The sequence below is a fragment of the Castor canadensis genome, chromosome 1 (assembly GCF_047511655.1).
Source record: "Castor canadensis chromosome 1, mCasCan1.hap1v2, whole genome shotgun sequence".
Lineage (NCBI taxonomy): Eukaryota > Metazoa > Chordata > Mammalia > Rodentia > Castoridae > Castor > Castor canadensis.
This window is the reverse complement of record NC_133386.1, coordinates 73,772,908-73,789,380: the sequence shown is the minus strand read 5'-3', so window position 1 is coordinate 73,789,380 and position 16,473 is coordinate 73,772,908. Positions and strand designations below refer to the sequence as shown.

At 35.2% G+C, this 16,473-nt stretch overlaps 1 protein-coding gene across 2 annotated transcripts in view; it reads left to right on the top strand.

Annotated features, from left to right (window-relative positions):
- Positions 1–15,975, top strand: part of Spaca1 (sperm acrosome associated 1) — a 36,222-nt gene extending 20,247 nt beyond the window's left edge. For both annotated transcript variants that reach the window (XM_020163794.2, XM_020163793.2), the window contains exons 3-7: positions 1,098–1,199; positions 1,894–2,000; positions 10,776–10,911; positions 15,119–15,239; positions 15,819–15,975. In XM_020163794.2, coding sequence (XP_020019383.1) covers positions 1,098–1,199; positions 1,894–2,000; positions 10,776–10,911; positions 15,119–15,239; positions 15,819–15,975 — 623 coding nt within the window. The remainder of the gene's footprint in view (positions 1–1,097; positions 1,200–1,893; positions 2,001–10,775; positions 10,912–15,118; positions 15,240–15,818) is intronic.
- Positions 15,976–16,473: the final 498 nt, after the last annotated feature.

Genomic DNA, 16,473 nt, shown 5'->3' with positions numbered 1-16,473 from the left:
CCACAGTGATGGCATTAAGTACAAAATAGGCCAGCCTGGGCAAAATATAAGATTCTATCACAAAAATAATCCACACAAAAGGGCTGCTGGAGGTGTGACGCCACACCTGAAGGTAGAGCTCCTGTCTAGCAAGTATGAAGCCCTGAGTTCAAAACTCAGTGCCACCAAAACAGAATAACAACAACAAAAAACTAACCATGGACTTTTCCTTACCCTGTGACCATGCAGTCTTATCACAGGACATGGTTGAATATGCTGCTGATCCAGTGTTATCATTTCCATCAATTCTGGGAACAAAAGACATATTGAGTGGAGCTCTAGGACCTGTTAGTAAAGATTTGATTTCTTGTTACAAAAATGTGTGACAATTCTAAAAAGACTATCTTGCTGGAAATTGCAATTTGGTTATTAGTAGGTTATCCTGTCTGCATTTAATGCAGAGACTATCAATCTAAATATTAAAAAAGCATTGTTTATGGTAAAATATGATTCTGGAATTCCCTCCAGAAGCTCCCTTCCCCAACTCCAAAAAGTTCCATGATCAGGTAAGTTTGGGAAATCCTGTGTATTTCATCAAATCAGCTGTAAGAAACACATCTTATGTATTGTATAAAGGAAAAATGCTGCCAATAAAAAATGACATGCCACAACTATATTTATAAATGTATTTTAGATCAAAAAAATTCACACACAGTAACATTAATTTGCTAGCATATTAAACATTTCCAAAACTTAGGCAGTAATGATTCCTTTAATTTCATTTAAAGTTAATATACATAATTTTCAAACATGTATATGCTCATGGAATCCTTTTTCTTATGGTAACATTTCTTATGGAAATCCTTTTTCTTATGGAATCTTTTTCCTTATTTAAGTTGCTTGAGGAGATACTATTTTTATGAAGTAATTCAGAATGAGAGGCTTAAGAAAACTAAATATTTTCACACTGAAGTTAGGAATTTAACTTCTGAAATTAGGAGAAAAGTCTCAAAAAAGAGAGAAAAAGAATGAAAGAAAAGGAGGAAGACAGACCTAAATGGGAAAGCAATAACCCTCTGCAATTGGTTTTCCATAATACTTGCCTTCTTTTACCAAAGGTATTGGCATTAGAGAAGTTATATTAACAAATGGATGCCCTGGAGGTCAATCCAAGTGCATCGTCCGGGTAGAAGAATGCCGTGGACCTGTAGATTGTGGCTGTGAGTTGGACTTCAGGTTGGAGGGTGATTGAGGGGATGAGTTTACTCTGGGGAATGTCCTTAATCTCTGATTGCCACTGAGTGAGGAGATAATCAATTGACATACTGAATGAGAATCATAAAATGTTCACTTCTTCTCTAGACATGCGTAACTCTGAAGAACTTTCTGCTTTTGCTTTACATTTTTCAGTGATGTCTAAAATTTAATAAATGTATCCTTTGTAGTACACTGGAGTACTCAGTAGTCTGTGGTTGAATTGGTCCTATAGTGAAATACTTTTGATGGTTTGGTCATGGCACTTTATTGGTAGATTGGTAAATCTTAAATTGGAAACTGAGAGCTATTCTATATCAAAGTATACTATTCTGTCTCTATGCTATTCTGTCTGTAATGAAGTTTCCCAACCTGTAACTTGGAAGCTACTAACAAATCTCAAAGTTCAGTGTAACAGACCACTGAGTTGATTGCCTTTACCTCTGCTCCACAATTTATTCTGCATGGAAGATAACAATGGTGTTTCCTCACCTGCTTCACTTCATGACTTTATCTTCGCGTCCATCATTCCTCATATCCCCTATACTCAATTATAAGATTTGGTATAATTGAGGATGGCTTTTAAAAAGTAGTATAATGTATAAAGCAATTTTATGCCCAATGATATTTATGTATTATTTAATTTTTCTTTTTATTCAGGGGGTAAACCACTTTCAGAAAGTCTTGAAAGTGCTAGACTGGCATGTGTTCATGTATCTCCTGCAAATCGTTTCAAGTACATGTGGAAACTTCTAAGACCAGACCAAGTAAGTAATGAATGTGTAGAGTCTGGTGTTTTCTAGTGGGTGGCAAAATTTGTTTCTCAGTTCTCATGACTCTCAGAAAACTGCTCTTTCAAAGCAGTTTTAAAAAATAAACTTAAAAATTCTGTAATTGCAGCTTTCATGCCTACAATCCTAGCTACTTGGGAGGATGAGATTAGGAGGATGACAGTTTGTGACCAGCCCAGTTAAAAAGTTTGTGAGACCCTATCTCAACCAATAGCTGGATGTGGTGGTGCATGCTTGTCATCCCAGCTATGGTGGAAAGCATAAATAGAAGGATCATGTTCCATGCCAGCCTGTGTAAAAGGCAAGACCCTATCTCAAAAATATCCAAAGCAAAAGGGTCTGGAGGCATAGCTCAAGCAGATGAGTGCTTATCTACCAAGCACATGCCCTAAGTTTAAATCCCAGGACTGCCAAAAAAAATCATATACATTTATTTTTATTGGAATTCACATAGTGAGGTTAAACCTTTATATATTTCTTGGGGCAACTAAACAGAACTTTAATACATCCATTTTATATGAAGTATTTATTTTGGCTTTTTTCCCCATCTTTATTAGGATATAGTCATTGTACAAAGTGGATTCATTATGACAATTCCAAATAGCCTTACATTATACATTGGCTAGATCTTCCCCACCATCTCCTCCCTGCCCCCCACAAACCCCTCACTGCCACATGTAAAGCAATTGCAAGAGGTTTAATCATTCTATTTTGTGTAGGTATATGAAGTCCCTCACCTTCATCTCCTCCAACTGTACCTATTTTATAGTCCTGTCTTTCTTTATTAATTCCAAAATCAATGTTCAAAGGGGTGTCTCAATGTATACCCACTGTGAATATACTTTGCTTTGGTCAGTTCAACCCCTTCATAACTCTCCCTAACCCATTTCCTTACCCCCCTATTATTCAACAGGTATATCTTCTACCTGCACAGATGTTTTGTATTTCAATATTGTTGACTCTCTATCATTCTTTTTTCCTTTCCTTCCTTCCCCAAGTTCTATAAAGTAGTTCCACTATTACAAACATGTTCTGCATATGAGTTTGTATATGATCATGTTTGTTTTTGTGTATATGTTTATCTTTTGGATCTATCTTCCACATAGGAGAGAAAAAACTTGGTCTTTGTCTCTCTGAGTCTGGCTTACTTCACTTAACATGATGTCTTCCAATTGCATCTATTTGCCTTCAAACCTCATGATTTCATTCTTCCTTATGAATGAATAAAACTATTTTATATCTATCTATCTATCTATCTGTCTATCAATCAATCACATTTTCTTAGTCCATTCGTCAGTTGTTGGGGATCTGGGTTGTTTCCATAGCTTGGCTATTGTGAACAGTGCTGCAATAAACGTCAGTGTCTCTATTGTATCCTGACTTACATTCCTTTGGGTAGATGCCCAGGAGTGGTATCACTGGATCATATGGCAGTTCTATGTTTAGTTTTTTAAGGAATCTCCATTCTGCTTTCCATAATGGTTGCACTAATTTACATTCCCTCCAGCAGTGTGTAAGGGTTCCTCTTTCACCATATCCTTGAGAGCATTTGTTGTTGTTTGTGTTGTTGATGATCGCTATTCTAAATGGATGATGAAATCTTAGTGTAGTTTTGATTTGCATTTCTTTTATGGCCAGGGAAGTTGAGCACTTCTTCATGTATTTATTAGTCATTTGCACTTCTTCCTTTGAAAATTCCCTGTTCAATTCATGAGCTCACTTCTTCATTGGGTTGTTTATTCTTTAGGGGTTGAGTTTTTTAAGTTCCCTGTAGATTCTGGATATTTTTTAGTCTTTTATCAGATGAGTAGCTGGCAAAGAATATCTCCCATTCTGTGAGCAATTTCTTAAGTCTTGTGACTGTTTCTTTTGGTGTGCAGAGGCTTTTTAGTTTTTTACAGTCCTATTTGTCATCATTTCTTTTGCTGAGCCACTGGAATTCTATTTAGGAAGTCCTTGCCTATGCCTATATGTTCCAGTGTATTTCCTACTACTTCCTGTAGTTGTTTTGAAGTCTCAGGCCTTATATTCAGGTCCTTAATCCACTTTGAGTTGATGTTTATACAGAGTAAGAGACATGGACCTAGTTTCAGTTTTCTGCATGCAGGTATCCAGTTTTGTCAGCAACATTTATTGAAGAGGCTGTCTTTTCTCTATCATATATTTTGGGCACCTTTTTAAAAAATCGGGTGGGTGTAGCTGTATGGATTCATATCTGGGTCTTCTATTCTGTTCCATTGGTCTTCATGACTGTTTTTGTACCAGTACCGTGCTGTTTTAATTGCTATGTCTCTGTAGTATAGTCGGAAGTCAAGAAGAGTGATACCTGCAGTGTTTCTCTTTTTGCTCAGGTTGCCTTGACTCTTTGAGATCTTTTGTGCTTCCATATGCACTTTAGGGTTGATTTTTCAATGTCTGTATGAATGTTATTGCATTGAACCTGTAGATTGCTTTTGGTAATATAGCCATTTTCACACAATTGAATCTACCAATCCATAAGCATGGGAGATCGTTCCATCTTCTGTAGTCTTTTTTAATTTCTTTCTTCAGTGGTTTACAGTTTTCATTGTAGAGGTCTTTCAGTTCCTTTATTAACATTATTTCCAGGTTTGTTTTTGAGGTTATTATAAATGGAATTATTTTCCTATATTCTTTCTCAGTCTGTTCATTGTTGGTATTTAGAAAGGCTACTGATTTTTATAAATTGATTTTGTACCTTGCTACTTTGCTGAATGTGTTTATGATATCTAGGAGTTTTTTTCATGGAGTTTTTCTGGGTTTTTTAGGTATAAGATCATGTTATTTGCAAATAGGGATAGATTGACTTCTTCCTTTCCTATTCGAATTCCTTTTATTTTTAATTCTTCCTGTCTTATTGCTCTAGGTAGGAATTCCTAAACTGTTGAATAAGAGTGGAGAGAATGCACATCATGTCTCATTTCTGACTTTAAAGGAATTGGTTTCAATTTTCCCCCATTTAGAATGATGTTGGATATAGGCTTGTTGTATAGAGTCTTTATTTTGTTGAGGTACATTCCTTATATTCCTAGTTTCATTAGCTCATTTATCATGAAAGGATGTTGAGTTTTGTCAAAGGCTTTTTTTGCATTTTTGAGATGATCATGTGATTTTTGTCCTTGCTTCTGCTAATATGTTGTATTACATTTAACAATTTACATATGTTGAACCATCCCTGGGATGAAACCAACTTGATTATGGTATAGGGTCAGATCTTTTTGATATGTTGTTGATTTTGGCTTGCCAGTTTTTTATTGAGAGATTTTTGCAGTAGAAAGATTGGCCTGTAACTATCTCTTTTTGTTGTGTCCTTGTCTTATTTGGGGATAAATGTAATACTGGATTCATAGAATGATTTTGGCAGTGTTCCTTTCTTTTCTATTTCATGGAAAATATTGAGGATTATTAGTATAAAGGTCTGGGAGAATTCAGCAGTGAATCAGCCAAGTCCTAGACTTTTCCTTTTTGGGATTTTCTTTATTGCTGCTTCAATTTCATTGCTTGCTATGGATCTATTTAGGTGATTTATATCCTCTTGTTTCAATTTTGTATGGTCATATGTGTCTAGAAATTTGTCCATTTCTCCTAGATTTTCCAATTTATTTGAATATAGGTTTTCAAAGTAATCCCTAATGATTCCCTGGATTTCCTTGGTGTTCATTGTGATCACCCCTTTCTCATTTCTAATTTTATTAACTTGGGTCTGTTCCTTTAATTTATTCATATTTGCTAGGGGTTCTAATTTGTCTTTTCAGAAAACCAGATTTTTGTTTTGTTGATTCTTTGTATCATTTTTTGGTCTCTATTTCATTGATTTTGGCCCTTTCATTATTTCTATCCTACTAGTTTTGGGTTTAGCTTATCCTTGTTTTTCTAGGAGTTTGAGATTCAGCATTAGGTCATTTAATTGAGATTGTTCTATGTTTTTGATATATGCATTCATGGCTATATAAACTTTCTCATTAACATTGTCTTTGCTGTATCTCATAAATTCTGGTAGATTATGCTTTCATTTTCCTTAAATCCTGGGAACTTTTTTATTTTCCCTCTTTATTTCTTTGATGATCCACTGATCATAAATAAACATGTTTTTCAGTCTCCAGGTGTTTGAGTATTTTATGCTGTTTCTTTGTTGTTGAGTTCTAGTTTTATTCCATTGTGTTCAGATAGTATGCAGCAGGTTATTTCAGTTTTCTTATATTTGTTAAGACTTGCTTTGTGACTAAAATATGATCTATTTTAGAGAAAGTTCCATGGAATGCTGAGAATGTATATTGTACTGTTGCAGGATGGAATACTATGTAAATGTCTGTTAGTTTCATTTGATCTCTGGTGTCATTCAATTCTGAAGTTTCTTTGTTGATATTTTTGTCTGGATGACCTATCTATTGATGATAGAGGAGTACTGTAGTCTCCCACTATTATTGTGTTAGGGTCTACCTTTGTTTTTAAGTCCAGTAGTGTATGTTTAACCAAGTCAAGTGTATCTACATTGGGCACATATAAGTTAACGATTATTATCTCCTTTTGATGTATTGCTCCTTTTATCAGTATGAAGTGACCTTCTTTGTCTTTTCTGACTAATTTAGGTTTGAAGTCTACTTTAGCTGATACAAATATAGTTACTCTTGCCTGCTTTGGAGGGTCATTAGCTTAGTTAATCTTGTTCTACCCTTTCACCCTAAGGCAATGTTTATTTCTATCTATAAGATGGGTTTCTTATAAACAACAAATTGTCAGATTTTCCTTTTTAATCTGATTTGCCAATCACTCTCTTTTGATGGGGAAGTTGAGGCCATTAATATTCAGTGTTACTATTGAGAACTATGCAGTGATTCTTGTCATTTAGTTGTTTTTGTTATATAAGGGTGTGTATGTGTGTGTGTGTGTACAGTTAATTCTATGCTATTCTCTAATTACTTGTCTGCTCTTCTCTTGAGATTTAATAATTCTTATCCTTTCAGGACTATGTTTATTTTTCATCTTCTGTGTGTAGGATTTCTTTGAGAATTTTTTAGAGTGCTGCTTTAGTGGTCATGTATTGTTTTAGTTTCTGTTTATCATGGATGGTTTTTATTCCTCCTTCAATTTTGAAAGATAGTTTTGCTGGATAGAATATCCTAGGAATGAAATTGTTTTCTTTCAGTGCTCAAAATACCTCACTCCATGACCTTCTTGCTTTTAAGATTTCTTTGAAAAATCTGCTGTTGTTTTGATGGATTTTACCTTTATATGTTATTTGATTTTTCCCTTACAGCCTTCAATATTCTTTCCTTGTTTTCTGTGCTAATTATTTTAACTATAATATGCTGTGAAGAGGTTGTCTTTTGGCCATGTCTGTTTGGTGTCCTAAAGACTTCCTGTACCTGCATGTTATCTTTTTCTTGAGATTTGGAAAGTTTTCTGCTATCATTTTGTTGCCCGTGTTTCACAGGTTTGGTCTTTAGATGGAGTCGCAGAGTTCTTGCATATTTCTTTCACAACTCTTAAGTCTTTCTCTAAGTATTCTTTTGGTTTTTTTCTTTAATATCAATTTTGTCATTAGATCAAGGGCAAACACAACAAGGGGATTGGACTTTGAGCACATGATAAAAGCAAGAGCACACAAGGGAGGGGTGAGGATAGGTAAGACACCTAAAAAATTAGCTAGCATTTGTTGCCCTTAACGCAGAGAAACTAAAGCAGATATCTTAAAAGCAACTGAGGCCAATAGGAAAAGGGGACCAGGAACTAGAGAAAAGGTTAGATCAAAAAGAATTAACCACAAGGTAACACACACACACAGGAAATTAATGTGAGTCAACTCCCTATATAGCTATCCTTATCTCAACCAGCAAAAACACTTGTTCCTTCCTATTATTGCTTATACTCTCTCTTCAACAAAATTAGAGATAAGGGCAAAATAGTTTCTGCTGGGTATTGAGGGGGGGGAGAGGGAGGGGGCGGAGAGGGTGGTAAAGGAGGGGCTGGGGGCAGGGGGGAGAAGTGACCCAAGCCTTGTATGCACATATGAATAATAAAACAATAAACAAAACAAAACAAAACAAAAAAAATATCAATTTTGTCTTCAAGCCCTGAAATTCTGTCTTCCACTTGTTCCCTTGTGCTGGAGTGTCTTTCAACTGTATTTTTTATTTGACTTAAGGAAATTTTTGTTTTCAAGGTTTCTGTTTGATTCTTTTTTTTTTTTTTTTGAGACTTTCCATATCATTGTTAAGCCCCTCTTTCCTCAAAATGCCTTCTTTCTTTCCTTTATCTCTCTTTGTTTTTAAATAGTTTCCTTGGTTTTGTTCCTGTGCTTGGTGAAATCCTCTTTGATTTCATTTAGCTATTTCTCTGTCTTCTCAAATTTTTTTCTGTATTCTCTTGGGATCATTGAGTTGTTTTTGTATGTGCTCTAAGCTCCATATTAAGCTTGTTAAACATTTTTATCACCATTCTTCTGACCTCAACAACTGATTCATCCCCTTCACTGTCCACCAAATCCTCTATTGTGTGATTGTTAACCTTTTGAGGAGTCATATTCCCCTGTCTTCTTTTATTCCTCATGTTTCTATTTTGAAATTTAATAAAAAACTCATGTGTTTTTGATTAGTTGGAGGTGGGGAGATTTTAATCACCTGTTAACATTTTCTTCACTTAATTTTGAGGCTATGGCTGACTTAGTTGTTAGCTAGGTTGTTGTAACATTTCTGTTCACTGACCTGTAGGTGTAACTCAGTAATAACAAATTCATGGATTCAATGCTAAATCAGTTATTTACATAAATATAAAATCCTGGCAGTATTACCTATAAACAGTGGGTATTAAGGAGATAAGATTTTTCATAGATATTGATACTTAGATCATTAAAATGATGGGGATAGGAGACAGGGGGATGGGGCAAGGAAGAGAAGAGGTTTGAGGTGTGGGTGCTATGGGGTAATAAGGCCCTAATGTGTATAAAGGTATAGTTCAGTTGTGTGGAGGAGGGTACTATTGTTAGGGATTGCAGAGGGAAGGAAGGACAAAAGTAATATGCAAAGTTGATATAATAGACTACGTAGTGAGTGGTGAGTGTAGAGAAGATAGAGACAGTGGGGGGAAAAGGAGAGGGAAGAGATGAAAATAAGGAGAAGGAAGAAGTAAAAAAAGAAGGAAAGAGAAAAAATGAGGGAAGAGAAAAAATAGAAAAAGAGAGGGCTAAGTAAATTAGAATTTCAACAGCATGGAAAAAGGAGATAAGTAACAAAAAATGTATGTATGTACATATTCCATATTTTCTTTCTTGTTATGGAGAGGAGTGGGTTTCCTCTAAGTTCAATGAGTGTTCTTGGCACTTTCCTCTAATTTCGAATCTGGGTGCTGTCCCTTCAGACAGAGGCTTTCTCTGGGTCCCTTGCCCTTAGGGTGGATATGCCTGGCTATATGGCAATTGATGGTGCCCCTTAAGCCCAGGCTTTTCTTGAGGGGTGTGGACAGTCAGAGTCAGCTTGTCTGAGTAAGTGGGTTATCTGATGTGGTCCCATGAGTTACTAATGTGTGAGTACTGGCTAGCCCCTTTTGTCCACAGGGCAAGCCTGGGAGCTGGAGTTCATCAGTTTGGTCAAACACTCTTCTCTGGGAAGGCTGTTAGTTTCAGCTTGCTACCAGTTTCTCCAAGGTGGTCAAATTGTTCTTTTTCCCAGGCTCCACAGGCTGGACCATTCCACACCTACATAGGCTGGATCAGTCCAGCACTTTAAAGAAAGTTGCTGCTGGCCTGCCTCTCCCTCACCAGGCATTGCTGGAATTTCCCCTGCATTTATGAGGTTAACAGCTTTGTCCGTGAGGGGTGCAGTCTGCCTGGAAGTTGCACTGGACTATGTGGTTTCCTCCAGAGCATGTAGTGCACATGCTCACCTGAAAGGGTTGTATTTCTCTTGGTAGTGTTAGGGTTCAGCAGCTCTGGTTGCAGGCAGGTGCCAGTTAGAGGTTCTGCATTCACAAATTTTGGTGGGTCCAGGACAACCTAGGTGCTTTAGGAACTTGTTCTGCAGTTCTCTGCATTGGGTTTTTGCTTTTTTCAGAGAGGGGAAAAGAAAACAAAAGCAGAAATGGGATTGAGGGTAGGGTGAGGGTGAGTGAACCACTGTGTAGCAGACTAGTGTAGCAGTCACAGCACCCAGGCTTCTGGGGCTGTTTTGTGCTATGAAAAACTCATTTAAAGGTTAGTCATTGTACATTAGTTTGCCTGTGTATTGGTGATACCTTAACTTGGTGGAGGAGCTGATGAATCTGAAGTTTTCTTTCAGACGTGAGAGAGCTCAGAGTTCTGGGGTTATTGGCTATCCTTCATCTTAGTCTGTTTGTAAAGTATTTATTTTGGAAACAAGCTTTTCATTGATTTATATATGAATTGTATAATAATAACAGTGACTAACATTAATTAAAGTTTTTTTAAGTGTCATATGTACCTTGAGTGCTAGTGTCTCTTTTAATACACATAACAGCACTATGAGGTAATTTGTACCAATATACCATTTTATAGATGTGTAATTGAGGGATAGTAAATTGTCAACACTCACATAGACAGGAAGTGCTAGGGTTGGATTTGAAGTCTAGATTATCTAACTTCAAAAATTCTTGTGTATGCTCAAACCCATACTAGACTAAGAGAATCAGTGCTGACTCTTCTTTTGTTAAAGGAAATAAACTGTTCTCTAATATTAATACAGTGAAGAATGTTGACACTTTATTTTTTTTAAAAAATAGCAACCTGTTGTACTTCCAAATGATTCAGCAGTCCTAGAAGTTCGAAGAGATGTTCACCCTATGGCTTTTGAGTGTGAAACCCTGGAAAATGGTGAAATAATAGCAACTATTAAATTCACAATCTATACAACAAATGGTAAGTGCCCAGCAGTGTTTTGGTTTACTAGTCTGACCCCTAGACCTTCTGACTCAGTAGTTCTGGGCTAGAGCTGACACATGAATTTGCCTTTCCATTAAGTTCCAAGATGAAACTGACCCTTTAAAGAACAGTCCTTTACCTTGAAATATATTCTTCTGTTGACTTCCATCATAAAAATAAAAATGGGCAAATAGAAGTGTCAGGAATGCTTACAAAAATCTTGGTGCAGAAAAATAAATGCAATTATGAAACATGATGTCAGAGCATTTCTCCTTAAAAATATTTATTTGAAGAAAATATTTTGATGATATAATAATACAGTTCTTGATGTATGTCACAAAAGGCAAATCTTGTCCTGAACATAATTTTGCATATTAGAAATTGCGTTTCACTTGTGAGATAGATCCACGTGCACATCCTTTCAGTTTAATCCATTATGTCTTCTGTGTCCAGGTAATTATTTCCTTTTGTTTTAGTTGCTCTTAACCATTTTTAATATTATCCTCTTTGTTGCTAGGAATTTAGGGGATTTGGCCACAAGTTCTTTTGGGAATTCAATAAAGACTCTGGAGGTTTGTCCCAGAAAAATATCCACACATACAAACATGCCAAAAGTGATTTGTAATTTTAAGGGAATTTATAGATTTTTGAAGCTATTTCTGAACTCCAAATAAACTGCTTCTGCTGTAGTCTGGGGCAACTGCACAACCTAATGCTTCTTATCGAAATGAAAGTAGGGTACTATTTAAACTTTCTTTGATGTGTTCTTTAGTTAACAACTTAAAATAATCTTCATGATGAAAGGTAATAACCAATACTCTGTTGGTGTGTCAGGTGTCATCAAAAAGATAATTTCAATAAAGTGCTAAAAAAGGCAAAGGAGAAAAAGAACATTATCAAATTTAAAAAATATCTCAACCTGCCCTAGTTTATGATATCTATGCCATTCTTGGACTTTATCCTCATTGCTTTGGTCCCTGGTAGGATTGTTTAGTCCTCTCATGATTAGAAAGAACACATACTTGGTAGTGCCAAAGTAAGGCACCTTCAAATACCTGTCCTTTATTGAGACAAAGTTGACTTTTCTCTCTTGTAGCAGCCCAGGGCTTCTGGGAGTAGTGCTGTCATCTTAGGCCATGTACTAGTTAAAGAACAAAATGTTTTCAGAATGCTTCGGTATCTATTAGTTTCTTTTTTAAGTGACAATTGGGAACACCACTTTAATAGACCTTTTTAGCTGTTTAGACATCAAAGAAATGTTTTGGTTAGAAATGTCCAATGTGCACAATGTGGTACTAGCTTGAAACAAATATGGAATTGAAATATTTTAGGGTAAATAATAGTTTAGTTAATTAAAATTTTCTATCCATTTTTTTATATATCATATTTTCCACAATAGCTGTTTTCTGTATTAGGCATTATCGTAGATTAAATTGTACCTCCCCAAGATACTTTGAAATCTTAATCTCCCAGTACTCAGTTGTGGCAATATTTGAAAATTGTGTCATTGTGGATGGAATTAATTAAGGTGAGGTCATATTAGAGTAGGTTGGGTCTTAATACACTATGACTGGTGTCCTTATAAGAGGAGGGAAATTTGGATGAAGTAGGGGGTGGGTGGGAGAGAGAAAGAGGAGGGTTGAGGACAGGAAAGAATGTCATGTAAAGACATAGAGATAGGGAGGAGACAGGCACATGAAAATAGAAGAGGTTGGAGTTATACTACTGCAAGCCAAGGAATGTCTTGGGCTACCAGAAACTGAAGAGGCAAAAAAGATGCTACCCTAGAGCCTTATTTCTAACCTCTGAAACCACATATGCAACAATAAATTTCTGCTGTTTTTAAGTCATCCAGTTTGTAGTACTTTTTTGTGATAGGCATGGAAACTGATTTATGCATAAGGTTTGTTGAAATTCAGCCTATTTTTCATTAGAAAATTTCAATAGGAAATTTAGCTTTTTAAAAATATTAAATATAAAAGTAGGCTATGTGACCCTTTAGAGTAGACTACTATAATAGTAACCTAAATCCTTATATCCCTCACTCTCCAACCTCTCTTGGCTAGTATTGTAGGTAGTGGATAAATGGAAATGAATTTTGCATTTTTCATCAGGTTTTAGTCCTAAAAGTTATCTTTTATTTACATTTAAAAAATCTACCATTTCTGTAAATCTAAAATCACTTCAAAATAAAAAGATTTTTAATTTATATTTGGAATACAAATATAAATATAATTACCCAATTATACTTGAAGTCATTTAGTGAGAGAGCTCAATAAATTGAGTTGATAGCTCTAGAATTGCTAAGAAGAATAGAGTTACAATCCTTGATATTTAGAGGACAGGGAAGAAAATCCAGAAAAATAAGCAAATGAGATCACCCATTCAGGTGACAACTTTGACAGAGTGGTACTTACCAAAATTAAAATATTAACACAGTTAAAACATAGCATTCACAAATCACAAACCTCCCTGGATCTTGCTTTACTTATATATATGATATATATATAATATGATATTTGGTTCAAATGGTCTCTGTGGTCCTTTTCTGCATGAATTTTTTATGATTCTAGAATTTGAGGACCAACCAGGTAGATCCACAATAAATCTATAAGTCACAAAATAATTAAAACTCGGTATAAATTATCTTTCCACAAGTTTACAGTATAGCAATGTAACAGTTATTACTGTAGACTAGCTTTGTGTCTTTAATAGCCTTATTTGCAGAAAGAACAGAAAGATATGGGAGAGAATTCTTATTTAAGAACAGTGTGTGGATTTTGTATGGAAAACAATGTCAACCCAAATCTTCTATCATATACAAAAATTAGAGATGTATCCTAATTCTAAGTATAAAAGCTAAACTAAATCCATAAAGCTTTATGAATGAAAAATAGGAAAACATCTTCATGATTTGGTAATAGGCAAAGGTTTCTTAGATACATCTCACAAAATAATCATCATCATAAAAGAAAACATTGAATATTAGACTTCATCAAAATTAAAAACTCCAGCTCACTAAAATAAATCATTAGGAAAATGAGTAGACAAACCAAAATCTGGGAGAAATTGCAAGACAGACACAGCCAGTACAATCAGTTTGAGGAAGGTCTCATAGTTTCTTAGAAAACAAAGCACACATTTACCACATGACCTAGCAGTTCTACTCTCAAGTATTTATCCAAGAGAAGTGAAAGTCTATGTTCACAAAATGACTTTAACAAGAATATTCACAGGGTTTTATTTCTAACAGCCTACAACTGGAACAATGGGAAAATAAAACAAATTGTGTGATATTACTCAGAATAAAAAAAGAAGAAAACTATAGTTGCAGGGCTAGGGATGTAACTCAGTGGTAGAGTGCTTGCCAAGTATGCCTAAGGAACTGCCTTCAATCCCCAGCACTGTCAGAAAAAAAAAAAAAAACAACCAACCAAACAAACAAACAACAACAAAAACCCCAAAACAGCGTGGGTGAATCTCTAAACATTGTGCAGGATAAAAGAAGGCCTTACACAAAAGAGCACACAATGTATGTTTCCATACTTATGAAGTTCTAGAACAGACTGGATCCATCTGTGTGGAAAAGAAAATCGGTAATTGCACCTGGAGGATGGGTAGTCGTTAATTGGGAAGCAGGCTCAAGGGAGCATCTGGGATATAGTAATATTCTATGTCCTTGATCTGCAATTGATTAAAGTTAAATGTACCTGTGTGTTTTCATTTGCCAAAACTAAGTGAATGTACATTTAAGATCTTTGTATAATTCATTATGGGAAAATTTTACCTCAAAGGAAAAAATTAAGGAAATATTGTACTCTAAGTAATGATATGCCTGTTGAAGAATTTGGGAAAAAGTGGGAAGATGTCTTCCATTTATATTGAAGTGCCTGAGAACATAAATCCATAAATTGATGGATTGATAGAAAGATGGTTGGATAGAGAAACAGTAGAATATTAATGGGACTATCTAGGTGATGGGAATATAGGTGTTCATTGTCAAATTCTTTCAACATTTTTTGCATGTTTAAGAGGATATTTCTAATATGGAGAGCAAGTTCATTAATAATTTTCTTTCTACTAATTCTTGATGTATTTTTCTAGAGTTGTTTTTCAAATATAAAGTTTCCATTTTGATGTCCATTTTCTTTTTTCTTGTTTCTTTCCAGTAGAAATAATCATCAATTGTATGTATTTTCTTTAGAATTGCAGATGAGAAGATCAAACAGGCCAGACACTGATGCAGTCCTTGTTTTTGTGCTAACCATAGGAGTCATTATTTGTGTATTTGTGATCTTTGTATTGATCTTCATAATTATAAATTGGTAGGTGAATGGCCGGGATGCTTTGTCACCTTTGGTTTACATACTTGTCATTATCCCCTCCCTCATCTAGTGACTTGCAAACCCTGCCCAGGATATCTCCTGCATGTGTCTTAAGACTGTCCAACTCCCTGCACTCCTCCAACTATCCTTGTTCAGTTACCCCATCTCTTATGAAGATGCTTTTAAAAACAGTCTCATGACTTGTTTCCCCAACCACAAGGGAGCTTTTAAATGCAATTTTTATAATTTCATAAGGTAATTGCTAAAAAAGACTCCCCAAAAAACAGTTTTTGAGTGAATATTTGTGTTGCCCAGTTGTGGTTCTTACAACTTCAAAATTTTGCTATTATAGTAACCTCCTAATTCATTTTTATGACAATAGTTTTGTCTGTATAAATAATAAACTCTGGTAAATCTAAAAGTTCATCTATCGTCACAATGTGACTGGTGCATTTCAAGCTAAATTGAATTGTAAATAAAGGGCATATTTGTATGCAGGAAGTATAAGTATAAATCTCATTTAGTTTTTGTTTTCATTTCATATTATGGTTTTCTTTTCATTTTTGCTTTTTCCACCAGGGTGGCAGTGAAGTCTTTCTGGGGGGCGAAAGCCTCTACCACTGAGATACATTCTGAGCTGAGTTCTGTGAGATACAAGGATTCAACTTCTCTAGACCAATCGCCAACAGAAATACCTATACATGAAGATGATGCTTTAAGTGAATGGAACGAATGATGTATGGATGATTTTTGGTAAACCAAAGACTATCAGAGCATATCAGATTCATTATTATAAAAATAAAATATATTCTGAAATACTTTAATAATGTTGAAATGAATTTACAGCAGTCTGGAGGTAATGCAACGGGAGGGTAGGAATGTTTTAATTAGTGCATATAATTGTGGCACAGTTACCAAAAATTTACTCTTAATTTCTTCTCAATCTTCACCATTTTAGGAAATAGCTTGTAGACATTTACCTAGCAGTAAACTTATCTGGTGTGTACATAAATAGTTTTGATCACTTCTAAAGTCATTTACCTTTTCTGTCCTAAAAAAGCAAACTAATATGAAAGATGCTTTCACTAATAGATTTTCTCCTCTCTGGAAGAACCAGATTGAACTTATTAAAGCAAATCACATTGTAGAATTTCTGCAAGGCTTGTGACATACAAAGTGTCACTTGTAAGACATGGGATAATGATAATAATGACAATCAGTGACTCTGAGGCTG